General features: G+C 37.2%; 2 protein-coding genes across 5 annotated transcripts in view; one reads left to right on the top strand and one right to left on the bottom strand.

Moving 5' to 3' along the window:
• The window catches only part of THOC1 (THO complex subunit 1), a 40,994-nt gene extending 29,769 nt beyond the window's left edge, over window positions 1-11,225 (top strand). For all 3 annotated transcript variants that reach the window (XM_082418709.1, XM_082418710.1, XM_082418711.1), the window contains 10 exons: window positions 2,893-2,993; window positions 4,237-4,303; window positions 4,502-4,552; window positions 4,643-4,713; window positions 5,119-5,214; window positions 5,966-6,031; window positions 7,608-7,691; window positions 9,361-9,508; window positions 10,238-10,313; window positions 10,826-11,225. In XM_082418709.1, coding sequence (XP_082274835.1) covers window positions 2,893-2,993; window positions 4,237-4,303; window positions 4,502-4,552; window positions 4,643-4,713; window positions 5,119-5,214; window positions 5,966-6,031; window positions 7,608-7,691; window positions 9,361-9,508; window positions 10,238-10,313; window positions 10,826-11,121 — 1,056 coding nt within the window. In that variant the 3' untranslated portion in view covers window positions 11,122-11,225. The remainder of the gene's footprint in view (window positions 1-2,892; window positions 2,994-4,236; window positions 4,304-4,501; window positions 4,553-4,642; window positions 4,714-5,118; window positions 5,215-5,965; window positions 6,032-7,607; window positions 7,692-9,360; window positions 9,509-10,237; window positions 10,314-10,825) is intronic.
• A 2,231-nt stretch (window positions 11,226-13,456) lies between these two features.
• USP14 (ubiquitin specific peptidase 14) overlaps window positions 13,457-22,287 on the bottom strand; it is a 46,181-nt gene continuing 37,350 nt past the window's right edge. Inside the window, exons 10-16 of one of the 2 annotated variants that reach the window (XR_014252084.1) lie at window positions 22,034-22,099; window positions 21,797-21,889; window positions 20,256-20,384; window positions 15,351-15,411; window positions 14,876-14,983; window positions 13,854-14,219; window positions 13,457-13,737 (exon numbers count right to left, since the gene is read on the bottom strand). Coding sequence is in view for 1 of the 2 variants with exons in the window: in XM_082418703.1 (XP_082274829.1) it covers window positions 14,068-14,219; window positions 14,876-14,983; window positions 15,351-15,411; window positions 20,256-20,384; window positions 21,797-21,889; window positions 22,034-22,099 (609 nt within the window). In the remaining variant the exon portion in view is untranslated. Of the gene's footprint in view, window positions 14,220-14,875; window positions 14,984-15,350; window positions 15,412-20,255; window positions 20,385-21,796; window positions 21,890-22,033; window positions 22,100-22,287 lie in introns of both variants that reach the window. The other variant, XM_082418703.1, reaches the window with a different exon arrangement.

Genomic DNA, 22,287 nt, shown 5'->3' with positions numbered 1-22,287 from the left:
ACAGATGTAGAAACCTGAATAGCTAATGAGCTTATAAAAGATGCTAAATGTCACTAGTAGCCAAAGAAATTAAAATGAGATAATCACTTCACATTTGTCAAATTGACCAAACTTAAATATCCTAACAATAAATGAAATGTATTGGCAAAAGTGTGGGGAAAGGAGAACTTTAACACACCGCTGGTTGAAGTATAAATTGATACAGCCACTTTGCAGAGTAATTTTATAATAAAGAGCGAAGGTAAAACTTCTAAGATGTGGGCCCTAGAGAATCACACATATGCACAAGGAAATATATAACTCATTGTAACTTAGGTGTTTGCAAGTGACAGTTTGGAAACGACCTAAATGTTCATAAGCAGGAGACTGGGTGGGTGGTAAATTTATACCCTCGCGTTCTATAAAGCACTGAAAATGGATGACTTAGGATGGGGGTTGGCAAATTACTTACTATTTCTGTAAATGAGTTTATTGGCTCACAGCCATGCTCACTCCTTTACGTGTCGTCTGTGGCTGCTTCTGCATGGCAACAGCAGAGATAAGTAGTCGGGACGAGGACTGTATGACCACAAAGCCTAAAATAATTTACTGACCCTTAACAGAAATTTGCCAACCCCTAAACTAGAGCTACACGTATCAAGTTGTGTAAATGTCAAACATAATATATGAGAGAGGGCTTATTGCAGAATAATGTGTGTAGAGTTTGAAAACATGCAAAATACCTTGATATTTAGATGCCTCTATATTTATAATAGTGTAAAATATGCATTAGAATCAGCAACACCGAATACATGGTAGTGCTTTCCATAGTGGAGGGAGCTTATAGAGGGGCTTCAACAGTTTTGATAGTATTCTATTTCTTTAAGAAATGTGGAACAAGTAAAAATGTTAGGATTTGATAAGTAACTGGATCGTGAGACATGAATGTTGTATTAACTGTACCTTTTTGAACTTTAAAAAATACTCCACAATTTGAAAATTGGATATTTTGATCTGATGTGTTAATAATCACAAATTAGTAAGAATGTAATTAATGAGAATGCTCTTAATATTTTGTTTTTTAGTAAAGATTTTTTAAGCATTTTGTGTTAAAGTAACAGAAATGGAAGATTTCATACTTCAGTTTAATTTTTCCAGAGCATTGTTTTGCTTTTAAATTTTTATATTATGAAAAGTTTCAAATGTGCAGAAAGGAATATTGTTTGTATGTACGATTTATTGACAGAAAGGCACATAAGGATAACTAAGAAGAGTAGCCTGAGCCTTTTTAGGTTTAGAATAATAATCAGGAAGGCTGAGGCCTGAGCTAAGAGGTGTAGTAAAAGCTAAGGACAATAAAAGGCCCTTTGTTCACAAAACAAAGACAACAAAGAAATATTTGACCCAATGCATGATGTAAATGGTGTAATTTTAAAAATAACCGAAGAAAAGCAGGACTAGAAAATATATATTATCGAAGAAAGAATACAATTGATAGTCCCACCTCTTACTAACTAGCTGTGTAACCTTGCAGGGGTCATTTTAACTTGTCAGGCCCTCATTTTCTTAAGGATAGTGTGATGCAGTTAGTTTAAATGATCAAACTAGTCCCCTCCCACCTGTGATTCAATGTCTTGTTGACTTCTGTTTTCAATCCATTGTTTCTGTCAAAAAAAATTATCACCCAACATAAAAAATAAATGTGGAATAAGGGACTTAAAGCTCAAGGTAGATGAAAAGTTCATAAACAGCACCTATTTCTTCAAGCCAGGAGTTCCTGTCTTCACTCTAAGCTGAATGCCTCAGGGTCTTCCAACAGGCCAGTCTTTTACTTGCCTCAGTCTTTGTACCTCCTGTTTCTTTCTTCTATTCGCTCCAACTTTAGGTTCGCTCCTGTGGCTCACGGTTGCTGCTTTTTCCAGGAAGTGTTCCTGGAGTAGTTTAGGCAAATGGATGGATGGTGGAGCCTCTCGGTGAATTAGCCAACACCGGAGAAAAGCAGGCTTTGTTGAGGAAATTGGTGTGTTTTATTTTGGACAGGAAATCTGATCAAGTGTCAGTGGGACATTCAAATAGAGATAATGTTGTAGTAGCTTCTTGAGCACACAGATCTGGAGATTAGGAGCGAGATCTAGGTTGAGAGTATAGATTTGGTATATAGTTTGGTTATCAGCTTATACGTGGTAATTAAAGAGGAGAGTGTAGATTGGAAAGAGAAGAAAGCATCAAACCAAATCCTGAAGAAAATCAGCATTTGAGGGAGAAGGAGAAGAGAAGGAGAGAAGAAGAAGATAGAAGAGTAGCCAGTGAGATTGGAGGAGAACTAGAAAAATATGACCCCATGGAAGCCAAGCATATCGAGTAGGATGAGGACTATGAAGAGTGCTCACTGGATTTAACAACAGATGAGTCATCGGTGGTCTTGGCAAAACACTTCCTGTGGATTGGTGACCCAGACCACCACTGGTTGAGGCGGGTTGAGGGGAGGATTGGAAACAGTGAATGTAGCCAGTTGCAGGCACTTCCTAGGACTACAGAAAAGAGCGACATCCCTCAGTATTGTATTGTTTATCCACAGGGACCTCTTCTTTAGCCATTATTTCTTTATATGTGGGAAAGTGACAGCCATACTTTACTTTTTTATATTTCTGCTTTTATCCTGACCTCAGGACCACAGATATAACATTGCTATCCACCAACATAAATACCTCATGGCATAAAATGGTTAAGAAAGCTAAATGAAGCTTTGCTACTCTATCCTGGGGCTTGTGCAGTAACGCCTCACATGCAGTGAGTTCTCAGCACGTGTTTTTTTAATTGAAATCTTCCATTTCTGTAATAGCATCACCTGCACCTTTAGGTAGAACTTGAATTTAATGTGGTGTTTTGTGTGTGTGCTTGTTTTTCGAGTAGCTGATGGATTTACAACTGAGCGACAGTAACTTTCGTCGACACATCCTGTTGCAGTATCTCATTTTATTCCAGTATCTCAAGGGGCAGGTCAAATTTAAAAGGTAAGTTAATATGGGGAGTAAATGGTTTATAAACAGCAGCAAAGAGAATGATTGCTTACTGATGTATATTTTTATGTAGCGTGCTCATTTTGTGTGGAAGGGTCACCTCCCTCAAACGTTTCATTTGCAGCAATATTAGATAATCAGAGGCTTTTGTTAGCTTAACAAGATGCTAAGGTATTTGTTTCAGAGACAAGGCATTGACTATATCTGCTGCCAGTGTCTTTCTTGCTGAGCACCCGGCATCCTGGGAGTTCTCAGTTGTCTTGGTGGGTGGAGGTCTTTGCTCCTGATTTCCATCATTCCTCACCTCACTCAGACCTTCTCCAAACCTGATTTGCAAACTCAGCCAATAATACTTCTTTCTCCAGGTGTGGGACTATCTAGGACATTAGAACTGAAAAAAATTAAGTAAAGCTTTGAAGCACGGAGTTCTAGTTTCTTTGGGGTTTCAGAAAGCCTAATGAGGACCTCCGCTGTCAGTCTGAATACCTCCACCTGTAGGGCAGACTAGTCCCTCTTGTCCCACCCAAACTGAAGCAGAGCTCCCTGTTGCTGGCTGGTATCGGAAGTTTGCAGAGCAGTGTTGTATTAGTTGTAAAGAATGTGGCTTTCTACCTGCTGGTTTCATCACCCACTAGCTGCAGTTCAGCTTTCAGACCTGTAATTTTAAGATAACACATAGCAAGCACTCAAAAATGTTATTTGTTATCCTTCTATCTGTTGTGGAGGTTTGGTATAGCATAGTAGAAATTGGAGGCAGACCTGGGTTTGAATTCAAGCTTTATGGCTTGAGCCTCTGTAGTCTGTTTAATATATGCACATGTCCTTGTTTTGAGAATTCAATGAATAATGTATGTAAAGTCCGTAGATCCTGGCACATGGCAGTCTATCAGTATTCGTTGGATGGCTATAAACTATAGAGCACCTAGTCCGTAGTGAGAGCTGAATTAATGGCAGCTATTAACAATTTGGGTCTGCCTTCAGCCTTCTCTAGTGTTTTGGGTGTTGTATTCATCGTATCTTGAATGCGTTTTAAAGGAACGTAGTGTGACGTATTTGAATGTGCATCTTGGAGAGAAGTATGATAACATTTTCTCTGAGGCTGTCATCCCACACTGAACTCCTTATTTTAGGGAGCGTTCATTGCTTTGTTCAGTGCTTCTTCAAGACAGTCCATAAACCTTAAAATTGAACATACATTCTTGTAACTCAAGCATGCTTTTATTGCTTTGTTTCCTAGTTCAAACTATGTTTTAACTGATGAGCAATCACTCTGGATTGAAGATACTACAAAATCAGTTTATCAAGTAAGTTCATCACGCAACAAACCCATGATTGAACAAAATGAAAATTTAGAATTTTCTTTGTTTCAGCCCCAAATAGGAAAATAAGGATAAAGTTAAGCTCAGGTACAAGACCACAAACACTTCTTGGTTCTCTGCCTACAAACCACTCCTATGATGCAGAAAGTTGTTGAAAGCTTAGTATATTCTTTCTAATCACAGCTACTATCTGAAAACCCCCCTGATGGAGAAAGATTTTCAAAGATGGTAGAGGTATGTGTTCTATATTTACATAGTCTTCTTAGCACCCAGTAGAGTTTCAAAGTCTTCATTATGGAAATGTAATTTCTTTGTTTTTCCCAGCATATATTAAACACTGAAGAAAACTGGAACTCATGGAAAAATGAAGGCTGCCCAAGTTTTGTGAAAGAAAGGTAAATATATACTCATCTCAAGCAATATGAGAAAGGCTTTCAGAATACAGTTTGGTATGATTATTTTACATCATGTACAGATATGTGTAAATGTATTTCATATAAAAAATGTAAATTGTATTCCATAAAAATTACAACCACTTTGATATACTTCTATTTGACATTTTTATCTCAAATTTCTTGTCATTAACTTCTCAGAACAAACTGATCTGTTATTAATTATTGGGAAAAAAATGCTGTGTACCCACTCCTTGTAATTTTTCCCCTGGTGTGGCATTTTTGTCTTCTCTCTGATGAGTGTAGTAATATGAAGCTTTCATATGAAGCTTTTTTAGGAAGAAAACAATAACTAAATTTTCTTTTACATTAAACATTTGAAATTCCAGTATGTTTTGTTCACCACAGAACATCAGATACCAAGCCGACAAGAGTAGTACGGAAGAGAACGGCTCCAGAGGACTTCCTAGGGAAAGGACCCAACAAAAAAATTCTGATGGGCAAGTAGGTTAACCTGTCTCATAGGTGGGATGTTATCACAGAGGCTTTTATATTGTGAAAATATTACTATAAGAACTCCCAAGGTTTTGTGTTTTTCCAGTTTTTTGTGTGTTTGGTATGTACACAGATGACTAAAGCAAAACACACCCTATCAATCTGTAGGGTCCATCATGGATTCATGCAATGAGACAAAACTTACGTTTTTTGTCTCCTGCTTCCAAAATCCATGGCTCTAGGTTCTGCCATTTTTTCCATGTCACAGACAATACAATTGCTATTAGATTGATCCAGCTTACTTCTAGTTGTTGCACGGTACTATAATCCTTTCATTTCTTTTACCTTCTAGTTAACTATTCATTGCGTTATACTGCATTTGAATATTTTTAGAAAAAAGTAATGGTTATCACTTTCATTAAAGGGAGCTCAGCTCAGCGCTGTGACGACCTAGATGGGTGGGATGGGGGGGGGGGAGAGCCAAGAGGGAGGGGATATAGGTATACATATACGATTCACTTCATTGTACAGCAGAAACTAACACAACATTGTAAAGCAATTTTACTCCAATAAAAAAAAAAAGAAAAAAAATCATTATCATTAAATATATGCTCATATAGAAAATTTGCTAAATACCAAAAATGATTAAAACTCATCACCACCCCAAAATCCACTATTTAAGTATTTTTATAGTTTAAAGGTAGAAGAGAATGGTGTCCATAAAAAAATGTATTTATTTTTGTGTCTGTCTATTTTGCAGTGAGGAGTTAACAAGGCTTTGGAATCTCTGTCCTGATAATATGGAAGCCTGTAAATCAGAGACAAGGCAGGTTTAAAATGTTTCATGTGAAGTATTGCTTTTCTCAAATGTTAACTAGAGTAGAATTTTGTCAGCTATAAGCAGAGCTCAAAAGAAATTTTAAAGTTTACTGTGGTTGACTTTGGCCCAGCAGAATATAGCTTTCCATAAAACACCTAGAAGTACTGATAAAATAATTGTAGAAATCACAAGAAATAAAGATTCACAAAAGAAGGGGGAACTAAAACCCAAAGTAAGAACTAATGCTGCGGTTGCTTCTAGCTGGGGAGCAGTGCAGGTGATTCCCACATTGGGGAACCAGAGAACTTGGGTTTTAACGGCCACAAAAGGACAGAAAGTAAAGCCTAAGGGCTGTACAAATATGTAACTGAGTTTCCCCCAAGTAAAGCTGAGGCCCTCAGTGCACACTATCTGTAAAAGAAGGGCATGGCGGGAGGAGGAGGGACTTGCTCACTGGCACAGGAAGCAAGGAGCTCGTCCATTTCCACCTGAGATATAGGCGAAAAGAAAAAAGTATTCCCTGAGAAATTATAACCACAGGTCTGCTGTCATGCAGTCTTAGAGTTTATATTTATACTACCAGCAGTGTAAAGGAACGACCCCCAAGCTAAGAGGCTGAACTAAAAAGTCCCAGGCTGATGATAGAAAGCTTGTGGCGGGGTAGGGTGACCACACCTTCAACCTAAGCCACACAAGGATTCTACAGGTAAGTCTGAAGATAAACTCACCATCCAAACTTAAGAAAACAATCTACCATGACTAAGAATCAGCAGACAGAAGCAACTAAAAGGAACATGGCACTCTCAAAAAGGACCAGGCAAATTAGAAAAAACAAGTACTTCTTGTAGCAATAAGAAAATATAGCCATTTTGTACAACACAGGGAATATAGCCAATGTTCTGTAATAACTGTAAATGGAAAATAATCTTTAAAATTGTATAAAAAATTTTTTAAAGATATGATAAATGTTTAAAAAATATATAGTCACTGAAATTACAAATTTAATAGGCTGTCTTCAGAGAGCCCATTTTTCTCGTTTTAGTCAAAGATGTCTTCTGATAAGATTCTTGGGTCTTATTTGCTTGACTGCATCAAATTTTAATTCTACATACAAATGCAAGAAAGGTGCAATTAAAAACCAATCATGCTACCATGGTAACAATCTAAACTAAGCTCAACGTTAAATTCATATGGTCTGGTTATTAGTTTTGGTTTAATTCTGGTTTTAACAATAAATATCCATGGATGTTGACATGGCATGAACATTTCCTGCTTGCTGGTAAAATTTAAATGCTCTTAAACCCCTGGCTACCCTCTGTGACCAGCAGCACCGTCATATGTGACAGTATACAGCGCAGTGTGTGTTACATTATAGACTAGTATATAAAATGGTGTAGTACCACACTGCCCTCTTCATTGTCCCCTTTGGGAATTTTAGTTTTGAGTCACCTCCTTAAAAATCTGAGTTCCTAAGTAATCTAACTGAAAAATCAGTGTGGGTAATGCTGGAATCTTTATTGCCACCATTGTATGAGCATTAAGAACACACGTGATCCTCACTAGTTATTTTTTTAATGCCCAGGGAATATATGCCAACTTTGGAGGAATTCTTTGAAGAAGCCATTGAACAGGCAGACCCTGAAAACATGGTTGAAAATGAATACAAGTAAGTAATGTTTCTCATGAACTAATTTCCCTAATACCTCAAGAATTGTATGTATACTAGAATGCTTATCAAGGCAGACAGTTGAGAGCATAGTACTTTTCCTTTTAGCTGAGTTTATGTGCCAGCTTCACATTACTGCACGTCTTGATTTCAATGACCATTCCCATCGACTAACAAGCATGACTTAGAGTCACGCTTGTGTCAGAAAAGTAGAAAAATCCCCCTTGAGCCCACCTCTATCACCTCTTTTCTCTGTTCCCCTTCAAATCACAGTATGTCCAACAGTGGTTGATAATTACTGCCTTCATTTCCTCAGCTCCTTTTCTCTGGTCAGCCCATGCCTGCTGGGCTGTCTCCCCATCACTCCCCTGAAATAGCTCTGATCATTTTTTGATCTTTCGGCAGCATTCTCCAGTTGATCTCTCCCTGCTTAGATAATGTTTTCTTCCCTTGACACCCATCTAACTGCACTCTCCTCCTGTTTTTCCCTTTGCCTCACCGTCTCAGTCTCCATTGCTGGCTCTCCATCTAACTCAAATTTTGTAGTAACTTCAGGAGTTAGTCTTAGCTGTATCTTCCAGGTGACACCACACAGCCCCATGGTTTTAAATAGGCATTACAGCATCGTGATCTGAGGGCAAGGGCCCTCTCATCAGCCTGCCTAGGTCAGTCCTGGGACTCTACCACTTACTGGCTAGGCTTCCAAGGGCTAATTTAAACCCTTCTTTGCTTTGTTCTGTTATCTGTTAAATAGTAATAGTACCCATTTCACAGGGTTATTCTGAGCGTTAAATAAGATGGTTCACGTTGAACCATGCACTGCCTAGCGGTAGTTTTTCAGGTGCCAAGACTGTCTCAGAGGTAATGAGGCTCATTTATGAGCAGTGACTAATAAACTAGATTGCTACTCTAAGAACTTGTGGGGACTTCCAAGTCACTTACAAAAACTCTTTAAGTGCAACAAATCTGTGCTCTGGATTCTCTGTAGCTTGCCTGTTTCCAAAACATTATCTTTATAGAGTTTCTCAGGTTTTTCTTACCTTACTGTGTACCACCTGTTATTAAGGAACAGTTCGTGGATTCTGTTCTTGGTCTATCACTGCTTATGGTGTTGGCTACTGGATGTGTCCCTTTTAGTTTTGGAGTAATTTTTATTCACTGAGGTTGATATTCAGCAAATTAAAGTTTAGATGTTACATAAATTTTTTAAAAAACAGATTAATTAAATTAACATGATGAAAACTGTTGGGTTTATAAAGTATTCTGAAACTCACACCTGCAGATGGCATTGCCAGTTTGGATATCAAGTCAACTGAACATAGTGAACCATGAGTATTTTTCTAAATGACCAGGGGGATGATTTGTCCTGCGCACATAGCATCTGGCCAGTCCTGGACACATACTAATTGACTTTTAACTTAAAATGTATGTAAACTTTTTAAATTTAAAAACTGCTGCATATGAACCTGCCTCTTTGGATTCTGTTGGTTTCCATTTATAAGTGAACGGCATACTGAGAGGTTCTTTAGGGCCATGATCAGAATGAGAAGAATGGTGCCTTCAGCTACTGACCTGGGAGTATAGAATTTTGCCTGGTGAACTACATTAACTAGAAGGGAATATAGAAATAAAGAAGTATAAATTACAAGACTGACATCTCTTTTTATAGGGCTGTGAACAATTCTAATTATGGTTGGAGAGCCCTGAGACTGTTAGCACGGAGAAGCCCTCACTTCTTTCAGCCAACCAACCAGCAGTTTAAAAGTTTGCCAGAATATCTCGAAAACATGGTAATAAAGCTAGCCAAGGAATTACCGGTAAGTAACACAGATCAATTTTTACGTCCCTTAGTTTGCATTACCTTCTTTTTTTAAACTGCTATTGCTGTTTGAGCTAAGAGCTGAATTTAGCCTTTATCATGTGGGGGAAAAAAAAATCCATAAACCCCCTTGTTTTAGAATGAGGAAAAAAATGCATTTGAGTATACATTTATAGGAAGTACATAAATTGATAAAGTAACTTTATATACTGTATAAAAAATTAACTTAATTATTATACTTTTTTTTTGTTTGCCAATGCATTATATTTTATCAAAGGTAGGGCCCATGGGGTAGTGGTAGGCAGCTTGGCCTATCTTTCTACTCTTTTCTCTTTTCCAGTACAATATGGTAATAACTATACTGTATGCATAAATCTGAATTAAATTACTCAAAAAAAAATGTTAAGGACATGGTTGCTCCCCGAGTCTTCCCTACACCATTGTTACCATATGCTGAGTACTTGCAAGTCATCTTACCATACTTCTTACTGGCTCCCTTCTTCCCAGGTTGGAGTAAGAGTCTTTCCAACCTTCAGTCTTCCCCCGCCCCTCCTTCTCCAGGTTAACATTGTCCCACTGTGATCCTTACCTGACATTCACATTTAACACTCTCAAGGGTAAAGTTCTGGGCCCCGTAATTGGAATCTCATACCTAAATAGAAAGTATCCCCAGTTATCTGATTTTAGAAGTTGGCATTCTTTTAAAACATTCTTTTACTCATTTTAGCCTCCTTCTGAAGAAATAAAAACAGGTGAGGATGAAGATGAGGAAGATAATGATGCTTTACTGAAGGAAAATGAAAGTAAGAATTGAATTTTCTTGGCTATTTTACAAAATTGGAAAAGATTGGGGTTCTTTGTTGAGAGGTACGTTATTTGATCTACTTCTCAACTTCTACCATTTTCCCCAGCTGTTTCTTATAGTGAGGAATCTAAAACATTGCCTGATAATAACTTTTAAAATAGTGCCTTTTATACAGTAAAATTTGGAAGTGTTGGGAAGAAAAGTACTTACATACATTTGAAGGCAACTCATACCTCTGTTAATTCTTGGGGTTTAGATTGGGGGCCGCTGGTTTCAGAAGCCTTCCTAATTATAATAGAGATAACAGCTTTAGCTTTGATTGAGTGAGTCCCTAATGATCATAAGAATGGTAATTCAACCCACAGAAAGTATAAAAAGGAACTGTTTTACTTTTAAAATAAAGCTTATTAAAGGTGACTAATATCTCAGTGGCCCCATAGTCCGTTTTATATTTTGAATCGTATACATCCTCATACCTTGTTCATAATTTATGTTTCCTGTGTTTTCTAGGTCCTGATGTTCGGCGAGACAAACCTGTAACAGGGGACCAAATAGAGGTATTTGCCAACAAACTGGGTGAACAATGGAAGATACTGGCCCCCTACTTGGAAATGAAAGACTCAGAAATTAGACAGATTGAGTGTGACAGTGAAGACATGAAGATGAGAGCTAAGCAGCTGCTAGTCGCCTGGCAGGATCAGGAGGGAGTGCACGCGACACCCGAGAACCTGATCAATGCACTCAACAAGTCTGGGTTAAGTGACCTTGCAGAAAGTCTAACTAATGACAATGAGACAAATAGTTAGCTTTTTTTTTTTATTATTAAAACTGTGATAAGCTTTTGTTACCAAGCAGCATTTGATAAGAGGTCCACTGGTTTTGGTAAACAATAAACATTTTTATAACAGTTGTACAGTTGGCTGGTGCTCCAAGAACAACAGAATGCATGGTGGCTCTTGATGACTGACCTCAGGGTCTGGGGGGACAAGGGGGTAGGTTGGGGAAATGGCCAAAGTAAAGTGACCTCAAGGTCACATAATATTTTTGTTAATTAAACATTTATAATAAAGTCAGTAAGCAATATTTAGGGGCATGGTGTTTCCTAAGATACACTATGCCAAACTGGTTTCCTGCATTCCATTAGTAGTTACAGAATTTAACTTGCTATCCTGAACATCCCACAGTAATACTTTCTGAAACCATATGACTGCTCTAGTCTCATCTATGCTTTAAAGCAGAGGATCAGCAAACAACAATGGCCTGTTTGTCACCTCTTTTTATAAGTAAAATTTTAATGGTACACAGCCATGCTGGTTCTTTTAAGTACTGTCTATGGCTCCTTTCATGCTACAACAGCAAAGTTACATAGTTGCAACAAAGACTTATGGCCTGCAAAGCTTAAAACATATTTTTAAAATACCTGGCCCATGGCAGAAAATATTCTCCAACCCCCAACTTTAAAACAAATGGGGTGAAGTCTAAAACGTAGTTCTTTTAGCCTTACAGAACTTATTTTAAGCTCTCAAGTCATTAAAATAGGGATACATACCTCAGGGATTGTTGTGAAGTTCAAATGAGATGTATGTGAAAGCATCCTACAAACAGCAAAGCACTATGTAGTCATGGCTGGAGACAGTTTCCATTACCCTTTAGGGTGCTAAGGTCATTGTTTTGAATCCTGAAGGAGGGCTAAGTGCCTGTCACTAAAAATATTCTTGCTGGGGCTTCACCTCACTCGCTAGTCCAACAGTGATCCAGCACAGCTCTAATATCAAAAGGGCCTCAGTGCGAGGGGCACAGCACATAAGGCACGCTCAGGAATCAATCAAGACATTTTCTTGCTTATTCTCTCTTTTCAAAGATCTTATATGAAAGGTTGAATTCTAAAATAGCCTTAACAGTTTAAAACAACACTAGTGTAAGTCCAATTTCTTATACTTTATAATGCTTTTCTGGATCAAATAAAATGAAGTGTTTTGTAATGACAAGGAATTATAATTTAAAATGCTAATTCCATACAAGGCTTATATACTATACTTTGTTCTAACCCTACCTGATCTAGTGCATCCTCCAAATCGTAAAATCTGAATTGTAATTCCTAAATTGGTGTCCTCAAAATTGTTCAGAACAAAATAAGATAGTGAATAAAAAAACTTCACAAATTTACAAGCATCACACCAATATATAAAAGAATCATTACAATTCTTATGGTCTCATCCTCCCTATTCTATTCTGCACCCCCTCCAAAGCAAAAGGAGTACTGATTGCCAATTATTAAAGCTTAGCTGAAGAAGCTATTTACAAATAAATTTTCCTGAAATGCTTATTTTATCCCCTAGTGTTCTTAGATTATAGTACATTGTTCAAACTTGAGAGGAAATGGCCATTATTCTCTAAGAATCTAATAGGTATCGCTACTATGCTCTGCAGAGCATTAAAACAGCATAAGCAAAGATGAGATTTCACGATAATCCCCAAAACTTTATTATAAATATCTAACTCAAAGGAAATCAGACAAGTTAGCTGATATTCTATCCTTTCGCAACCAAGCAAGGCTCCTAAAACAAAAATGAATTGAGTGTATTAAAATGGAAGAAACATACCATATATATTGAAATATCTCATACTTTGGTATTTCTACCATCACTTTAAAAATCGTTGGTATTAAATTTTGATAGGCATTAAGAATTTGGGAGTTGACAGGGGAGTAGAAATAAAAATCCAACTGAGCCAAGGAACAGATCTGATAACATGGTTGCATTCAGCATCCAAAGAACTCCATTACTTTTACAACTCTATTTCTTTTTAAACAGAATATTATGCTAGCAGGCAAAGACGACTATTTCTAAATGGATGCTTAAGAGCATAGTTAAACTAACCACCTGCAGAAACTGTAATAGTAGTAAACATATCTGAACTTCAGCCAAGCTCCAACACTCAACAGACAAAAGACTTGAGGTCAAACGCTGTTAGTCCCTCTTTGTTTTTGTTTTTTTTTTTATTAAATATCCTAATTTTCTAAAAATAAGCAAGCGGAGCTTGTCAACATTATTTTTAAGGTTGATTACTACAAAACCATTGCAAAGTTAAATGTACAAACCTAGTACATCAGAGACACAGTAATAAATGTATAATCAAATGTACTATTATTGATCACAATTTATTTTAAAGTCATGAAAAGCCAGCAACAGTCAGGCTGGACAAATACTTGATTGTACCCATGCTTCCATGGGATGGGGACAGCAGCACTGAGTTACACAATGAGATCAACACTTAACTTCCTTTCCACCGTCCTGGCAAAATTTTTGTTAGATAATGCAAAGGATGGGCAGCTACTGAATCACTGGTGGTTTGAACCATGCAAAAACAACAAATAATAGAGTAATAGGTGTGCAATAAACATCTGATTGCTGAATCTTGGGCTGAAAAAGACAGGAAGAAAAATTACCACAGAAGGTAATGGTTGAAAGGCATTTCAACTCATAATTTTTAAAAATTAATCCAAGAAATAAGCTTTTTAAAAATGTCTTCCTGTCACCTTTATATAGGGCAGCACAGTCCAAAGGCAGTTTTCTCTTTTCTGTTATTTTTTAGGTCGATAACACAGAGTGGTCTGCTTCTGCCCTCTTTTGTTCCACATGAGGGGAAACATGTAAAACCACCTAAAAATCTTCCTTTAAAGCTCTGGGTTATAGAAATGATCAACAAACAACATTTATTTCACACCTAAGCATAAATAGCTAAAATGAAGATTACTGTTCACTTTCCTCTTCCATTATTTCAATTCTGCGAGGCCCATAGAGTAGAACATAAGCTATATGCCAGTCTCCACCACCAGAAAGCCTCAAGATATCCTCTGGTGTCACGATGCTGACCTTATCATCATCAAACTTAATCCATTCATCTAAAGTGCAAAAGAGAAGAATGAAATTAATCTCATATATGATTTTTTCAGAGTTCCATTGCAAAAAAGGTACTGAGTAATTTTATGTACAGTAGTATTCCATCTGCCATACCAACAGTTCTCAAAGTGTGGTCCAGGGACTACTCAGGTTCAAGATCTTTTCAGGGGTTCCATGAAGGTTACAACAATTTTCATAACACTCCTAAAGCATTATTTCCCTTTTCCCCCTCATTCTGTGAAGTGTGCTTTGGAATTCTCCAGAGGTTACACAATGTGTGATAAAGCAGCAGACTGAAGGCAGAAACGAGAGAATCCAGCTGTCTCCTATTAAGCCTAACAAAACAGACTTAGAAAAATGTAAATCAATATCATTTTTTGCCTTTGTTTTGGAAAAGATTGTAATTTTTATTTTGAAAATGTTATTTATGTTAATATGTAATGACTTCATTACTGTCAGTTTTAAATGACTTCTCAGTTTTAATTTCTATTATAGTAAATATTGAGATAATCCTCATAAACAGAAGCTCTTTGGGATCCTCAATAATTTAAGAATGCAAAAGGAGTTCTGAGATCAAAAAGTTTGAGAACAAATGTGCTAAAAATCTAAACAACTTATCAAAATAGTATGGAACAATTTAAAAAAACAGAATCTTTACCTTGTTTCCTTTTCACCCATGATACGTAATGACCTGAAGAGCTAGATCTTCCCTGATGTGTTAGCACTGCTTGTAAGTCATAGTATCCACAATTATTGGAGCCAATATCTAAAGAAAGATGTAAACCCAATAATATTAGAAATGAACAGATATGTGCTTTCTCAAGCTAAGTAACAAGCAAGAACAACTCAAGTTTAGCCTAGAGAAGTACTTTGTTAAAATCCAATAAGATACTACTGTCCAATTAAAGGTTCATGAAAGATGTTTTAAGAAGTATGCTATCATTCATAGAACATATATATTCACTAAAAAGTGATTTTTTTACTATGTCATACTAAGGTAAATTATAAGAAACAACTTTTTTTTAAAGCACAGTATCTGAAAAAAACAGATATGTGGAAAGAGTAATTTTACCTTAAAAAAAAAAAAAACCCTACACACAGTAAAACTCAACTGAAATGAAGACTTCACTTACCATCAGCAAAAGAAAAGGGTTCATACTTAACTTCTTTTGGGGGACTACTCTTTTTGTCACTCTGAGGAGAAAAAAATTTTAATTTTAAGTTTTCATGATATTGGAAATAAAATTTATATTCTCAATGAGTATCCATCTCCACAAATATTTACTGTCTATAATGCAAATCACCAAGGCAAGACAAAGAAAAAATATGATCTGCCTTACAAATTGCTCAAATGATACAGCTACAGTTAACATAAAACTGGAAACCCAAAAGTCCTACTCTTTAACAGTCTCATATGTATAGTAGGAGATCCTGATTACAGAACCAACTTCAAACCACTAAACCTAGAGCACACCAGTGAATAAATACAGAGTACAGATAAACACTGCTCTAGGGTAGAAAAAGAAAACCCAATTCTGCAACTTTTCCAGAACACTATCAAACCATATAGGTAAAGACAAAACAAAAGAAAATCTGCCTCAAAAAAAAAAGTCGAATTACTGCAATTAATATTATATCTACTAAGCCACGGCCACCTGCCACTTCAGCCCAAACGAACTGAAACATTTAATTCAGCAAATATTTACCTAAATTAAAAGAGGCATGATTTACAACTTTAGACAAGGATCTTCAATGGGAACTCCCTTGCCTCAACCCATTTCAGTGTGTAATATAAAAACAACTAAGCAGGGGCTTCCCTGGTCACACAGTGGTTAACAATCTGCCTGCCGATGCAGGGGACACGGGTTCGAGCCCTGGTCCAGGAAGATCCCACATGCCGCGGAGCAACTAAGCCCGTGAGCCACAACTACTGAGCCTGCGCTCTAGAGTCCACAAACCACAACTACTGAAGCCCACGTGCCTAGAGCCCATGCTCCACAACAAGAGAAGCCACTGCGATGAAGAGTAGCCCCCACTCGCCACAACTAGAGAAAGCCCGTGCACAGCAACAAAGACCCAACACATCCAAAAATAAATAAATAAAATAAAAATTTTTTAAAAAAATTTATTTAGGCATATGGACACTAAGTTCTTGAAGACTATAATGATAATGAAGACAACGCAAGCAGTTTAAAAGATAGCTAAAGTGACAAGAAGCCAAAGGATCTTACAACAAAGAAAGGCAATTAGGTCAACCATTTCTTTATATATTTTTAACACCTAGAGCAACCCAAAAAAGGCTATACAAAGAAACACATTAAAAAACATTACACATGGGCTTCCCTGGTTGTGCAATGGCTGGGAATCCGCCTGCCAATGCAGGGGACACGGTTTCGAGCCCTGGTCCGCGAGGATCCCACATGATGTGAAGCAACTAAGCCCATGTGCCACAACTACTGAGCCTACACTCTAGAGCCCACGAGCCACAACTGCTGAGCCCATGCACCACAACTACTGAAGCACGCAAGCCGTAGAGCCCATGCTCCACGACAAGAGAGGCCACTGCAGTGAGAAGTCCACACACCATAGCGAGGAGTGGCCCCTGCTTGCCGCAACTAGGGGGAGCCTGTGTGCAGCAACAAAGACCCAATGCAGCCAAAAATAAAATAAAATAAATTTTTTAAAAAATCAATTCTTCAAAAAAAAATTATACATAACCTAGAATTCTAAAAAACGTTCATGTAACCTATAAGAAAGGAAAACAGAAACAAAAATCAGAACAAACAGCAAAATATAAAATAGATTTAAACACTAACATATTAAGAATTACATGAAATGTAAATGGTCTAAATGTACCAATAAAAAGACAGAGGTTAACATAGGATTAAAAAACATGACCCAACTATATGCTGTCTATAAGAAACTACCTTCAAATATAGCATGGGCAAATTTAAAGTAAAAGAATGGAAAAAGATGTATCATGCAAACATTAACAAAAAGAAAGCAGCAGTGGCAATATGAATATCAGATAAAGTAGACTACAGGACAAAGAAAATGACCACGAACCGAGAGGGACACTGCATAATAATCAAAGAATCACTCCACCAAGAAGACAGAGCAATCCTAAATGTGTATGCACCAAATAACAGTTACAAAACATGAAAAGCAAAAAGCTAACAGAACTGAATGAATGGAGAAACATACAAATCCACAATTTTAGTTGAAGACTTCACCACTCCTCTTTCAACAACTGTTAGAACAACTAGACTGAAAAACAGCAAGGTTACAGGAAAATGCAACACCATCAACCAACTGGATCTAATCAACATCACATAATACTCCACTCAACAACAGTAAAATACACATTCTTTTCAAGTACCCATGGAACATTTACCAAGATAGATCACATCCTGAGCCATAAAGCAAACCTCAACAAATTTAAAGGAATTTAAATCACACGAGTGTGTTTTCTCACCACAATCGACTCAAACTAGAATCAGTAACAAAAAGATAACAGGAAATTTTCCAAACACTTGTAAATTAAACAAGACACTTCTAAATGATCCAAGGTCAAAGAGAAGTCTCAAATTTTTAAAAAATACAAGAAACATAATGAAAATGGAAATGCAATACAATTCATAGGACACAATCTGAAAGCACTGCTAAGAGGAAATTTACAACACTAAATGCACACATCAGAAAACAGGAAGTCTGAAATAAAAGATCTAAGTTCCCACACCGTAAGGACCTAGAAAAAGAGAAGGAAAATAAACCCAAAGCAAGCAGAAAACAGGAAATAATAAAAGTAAAAATCAATGAAACGAGATGCAGAATAGAGAAAAATCAATGAAACGAAATGCTAGTTCTCTGAAAAGAGCAATAAAATTGACAATCCTCTAGCAAGACTGACAAAGAGGAAAAAAAAAGACACAAATTAACAATATCAGGAATGAAACAGGGGACAGATATCGCTACACACCCTGCAAACATCAGAATAATCATCATCCTAGGAACAACTCTGCACACATAAAATTGACAAGCTAGATGAAATGGATCAATTCCACAAAACCACAAACTACCAAAACAAACCCAATATGAAATAAATTTGAATAGCCCATAACTATAAAGTTCAATTTTTAATTTAAAAACTCCTGAAAAAGAACTCTGCAGGCCAAGACTGTCTGACCAAGACAATTCTACCAAACGTTTAAAAGAGAACTAACACCAATTCTACACAATCTCTTTCAAAAAAAATAAGAGAAAAAACCATCTAATAAACCAATTCAGGAGAGTTAGACGTTATAAGATCAATATACAAAAATCAACTGCAATGAATGCAAAAATGAAATTTTAAAAACTATGCCATTTACAAAAACATCAAAAAGAATAAAATAGTTACAAATAAATTTAACCAAAGTACAAGAAATGGACTTCCCTGGTGGTGCAGTGGTTAAGAATCTGCCTGCCAATGTAGGGGACATGGATTCGAGCCCTGGTCTGGGAAGATCCCACATGCTGCGGAGCAAATAGGCCCGTGTGCCACAACTACTGAGCCTGCACTCTGGAGCCCGCAAGCCACAACTACTGAAGCCCGCACGCTGCAACTACTGAGCCTGTGAGCCACAACTGCTGAAGCCTGCACGCCTAGAGCCCGTGCTCCGCAACAAGAAAAGCCAACACAAAGAGAAGCCCACGCATCACACAAAGAGCAGCCCCCAGTCACCGCACGTGACCAAAGAAAGCCTGCACCAGCAACAAAGACCCAACACAGCCAAAAATAAATTAATTAATTTATTAAAAAAAAAAAAAAGAAGGGGGTAGGGGGAAAGGAAAGTGGATTTGGCTACAAAGGGGCAGCATGAAGGATCGTTGTGGTAGGGGAAATGTACTGCATCTAGACTACATCAAAGTCAGTATCCTGGTTGTGATATTGTATTACAGCTTTGCAAGATGTTACCACTAAGAGAAACTGGGTAAAAGGTACTCAGGAACTCTATTATTTCCTGTAACTGCATGTGATTCTACAATTATCTCAAAATAAAGTTTAATTTTTTAAAAATTGCTTTTAACACACAAACACAGTAACCTGCAGAAGAATTTAATTTTAAAATTTGGTATATAATATCACACTGGAAATATTCCTAGTTACCAGGAAATACCTTTTTCCTTTTGAAGAAAACAATCCAACATATAATTCAGCTGTCCCTTCTCTGAATTTAAAATATACAATTTATTAAATATAAAGTTGCTAAGGTTATAATTTTATCAGTTATAGGTGCTTGTTAAAAGATATGACTTAAGTTGTCACAGTGGGCATAATGAAGCAATATTTTTTTTTTTTTAGTTTATTTATTTATTTATTTATTTTTGGCTGTGTTGGGTCCTCGTTTCTGTGCGAGGGCTTTCTCCAGTTGCTGCAAGTGGGGGCCACTCTTCATCGCGGTGCGCGGGCCTCTCACCATCGCGGCCTCTCTTGTTGCGGAGCACAGGCTCCAGACGCGCAGGCTCAGCAATTGTGGCTCACGGGCCCAGTTGCTCCGCGGCACGTGGGATCCTCCCAGACCAGGGCTCGAACCCGTGTCCCCTGCATTAGCAGGCAGACTCTCAACCACTGCGCCAGCAGGGAAGCCCTGAAGCAATATTTGATAACACTAATTCCATTTTAAAAACTAGAGATGCCTTACAAGGAAAATAATAAAATACTCTGAATTTTACAAGGCAAGATTTTACGGAAATAAAATAAAAATTTGAGGAAATAAATACTGATATAAAAGGAATATAAGCTGCAGATTTTTATGGGAAAAGAAAATATTAAGTTTATTCTACCATAAAGGACCCATTTAGCATAGCTAGAGTTCTTTTTCTTATGCTAAACACACCTAAAACTTTAAGGGCTTGCACCAATACCTGCAAGATTTGTATATATGCTAAACACAGGTTCATCCATTTTTACTAATAGGTTAACAATATAAAATGAATACTGGACACGGATTAAAGATAAACATATTAAGATTAGAAAATGACCAATAAGAACCTACTGTCTTTGGCTGCTGATTTACTTTTTTATCTTCCAGATCCTTGAATTTTGATCGAAAAGAAATCATTTTCTCTTGAAGTTCTGGTGTACATAGTTCGTACACATCCAACATAAGAGGAAATTTAACATCCTATATACAAACCAAAAAGAAAAAGTGCAAACAGACTTATAAAGGTAGTTATTTAAAATATTTATCACACTTTTTAAAGTACTGCTTTCATATTCAAATAAAGTTGAAAATAAGAACTGTAAAATTCACATGGAAATCTATGCATTTGAAGATATCAACGTTTATTTTCAATCTGGTCCTAACTTTAAGATAAAAAAAATTTTAACTTTTCCATTAAACATTTTAATCCATGAAACTGACCTCAGAGGAGTTACCAAAAAATTTAAACAACAGGGACTTCCCTGGTGGTCCAGTGGTTAAGAATCCACCTCCCAATACACGGGACACGGGTTCGACCCCTGGTCAGGGAACTAAGATCCCATATGCCGTGGAGCAACTAAGCCTGCGTGCTCTAGAGCCCACGCACAACTAGAGAGCCCATGTGCCGCAACTACTGAGCCCGTGTGCTCTGGAGCCCCACGCACCACAACTAGAGAGCCCACATGCTGCAATTACTGAGCCCGTGCGCTCTGCAGCCCGTGCGCCACAACTAGAGAGCCTGAGTGCTGCAACTACTGAGCCCACACGCTCTAGGGCCCGCATGCCACAACTAGAGAGAAGGCCGCACGCTGCAAAGAGCCCACACGCCACTACGAAAGATCCCGCATGCCGCAACGAAGATCCCGTGTGCTGCAACTAAGAGCCAATGCAGCCAAACAACTAAGTTTTTTTTTAATTTAAACAATAAAAGAAGCATTTCAGAAATACTAGACTAGCAGATACTTCAACTACATTTAACCTGTTCATATGACACTAAGTATATCTGAAAATGTATTATAAATTTCAGCTCAAGAGGCTAGAATTATATATACCTCTCCCAAGGATCAGAGACTCTATGGATACACAGCAGAGCTACAGTTCAACAAAACAGATGAATCATAAGGTAGGCTCTGACATCAAATGATTACAATTTAAGTATTCCTTGGGCACCAGTAACTTAACACTCTCCTTTCACCTGGAAGAAAGGAACCGCCTAGAATAGAGTGTGTTATATTGCCCCTTACCCCACTCCCATCCCCAAACCTACTGGACCAGTATCTCTGGAATTGAGGATCTGGTCTAGGGCAATATTTCTGGGGAATGGAGGGCATCCATCAGAATTACCTTTTGAAAAATGTAAGACCTAAGGCCCCACTTAATCAGATGCTTGGTGGCGGTTGAGGGGCAGGCGTGTGTATGATTTAAAATAAAAAGGACAATAGATAATTCCAATACATATTCTTATTAAGAACCACTTGTCTAATGTTAATAACTTCCCTATTTATAGTATTTTAAAGTGAGTTTATCCCTAAAAGAATAAAGAAACCTATTGTAAGTTAAGAATTACCTTCAAAGAATTACAATAATTTATTATAGTAAGGTTCGTTACTAACCTTAAGAACTTTGGCATTCACAGATTCCTTCTCTTTATAAAAAAATCGAACCATCTGAATAGTCAAGTAAGCAGGCAACCGGCTGATCTTGGACTGAGGAGACAAAGTGGAAAGAAATTCTGTAACATACAAATACCACACAAGTTTTTAATTCCTCAGTTTGGTAAAAACAAAGACTGGGTAACATTAATTAGCTGGAAACCTTTCTAGTAAATGGAACTGGATTCCAAAACTTACAGATTTGATGTACAAAGCATTTCTTTGCAATGTTGGAGACTGTTTGGTGATTTCTTCCTGAAGTCGCTAAAAAAGAACATAACAGAAGTCCAAACATTAAAGAATTTTCTTCTGCAATACAGTTATATCTTTAATTCTTTTAAAAATTATCAACAGTACTAATTAATAGACAACAAATAGTACGTCAACGGGTTTATACCCCTGAGAAATAATTTGAATGAAGACAATGTGGGAAGGCTTTTAGATATGGTTCA

The sequence above is a fragment of the Balaenoptera physalus genome (assembly GCF_965194825.1).
Source record: "Balaenoptera physalus genome assembly, chromosome: 12".
Taxonomy (NCBI): Eukaryota; Metazoa; Chordata; class Mammalia; order Artiodactyla; family Balaenopteridae; genus Balaenoptera; species Balaenoptera physalus.
The sequence above is the reverse complement of the archived record's forward strand: the minus strand, read 5'-3'. Positions and strand labels throughout refer to the sequence as shown.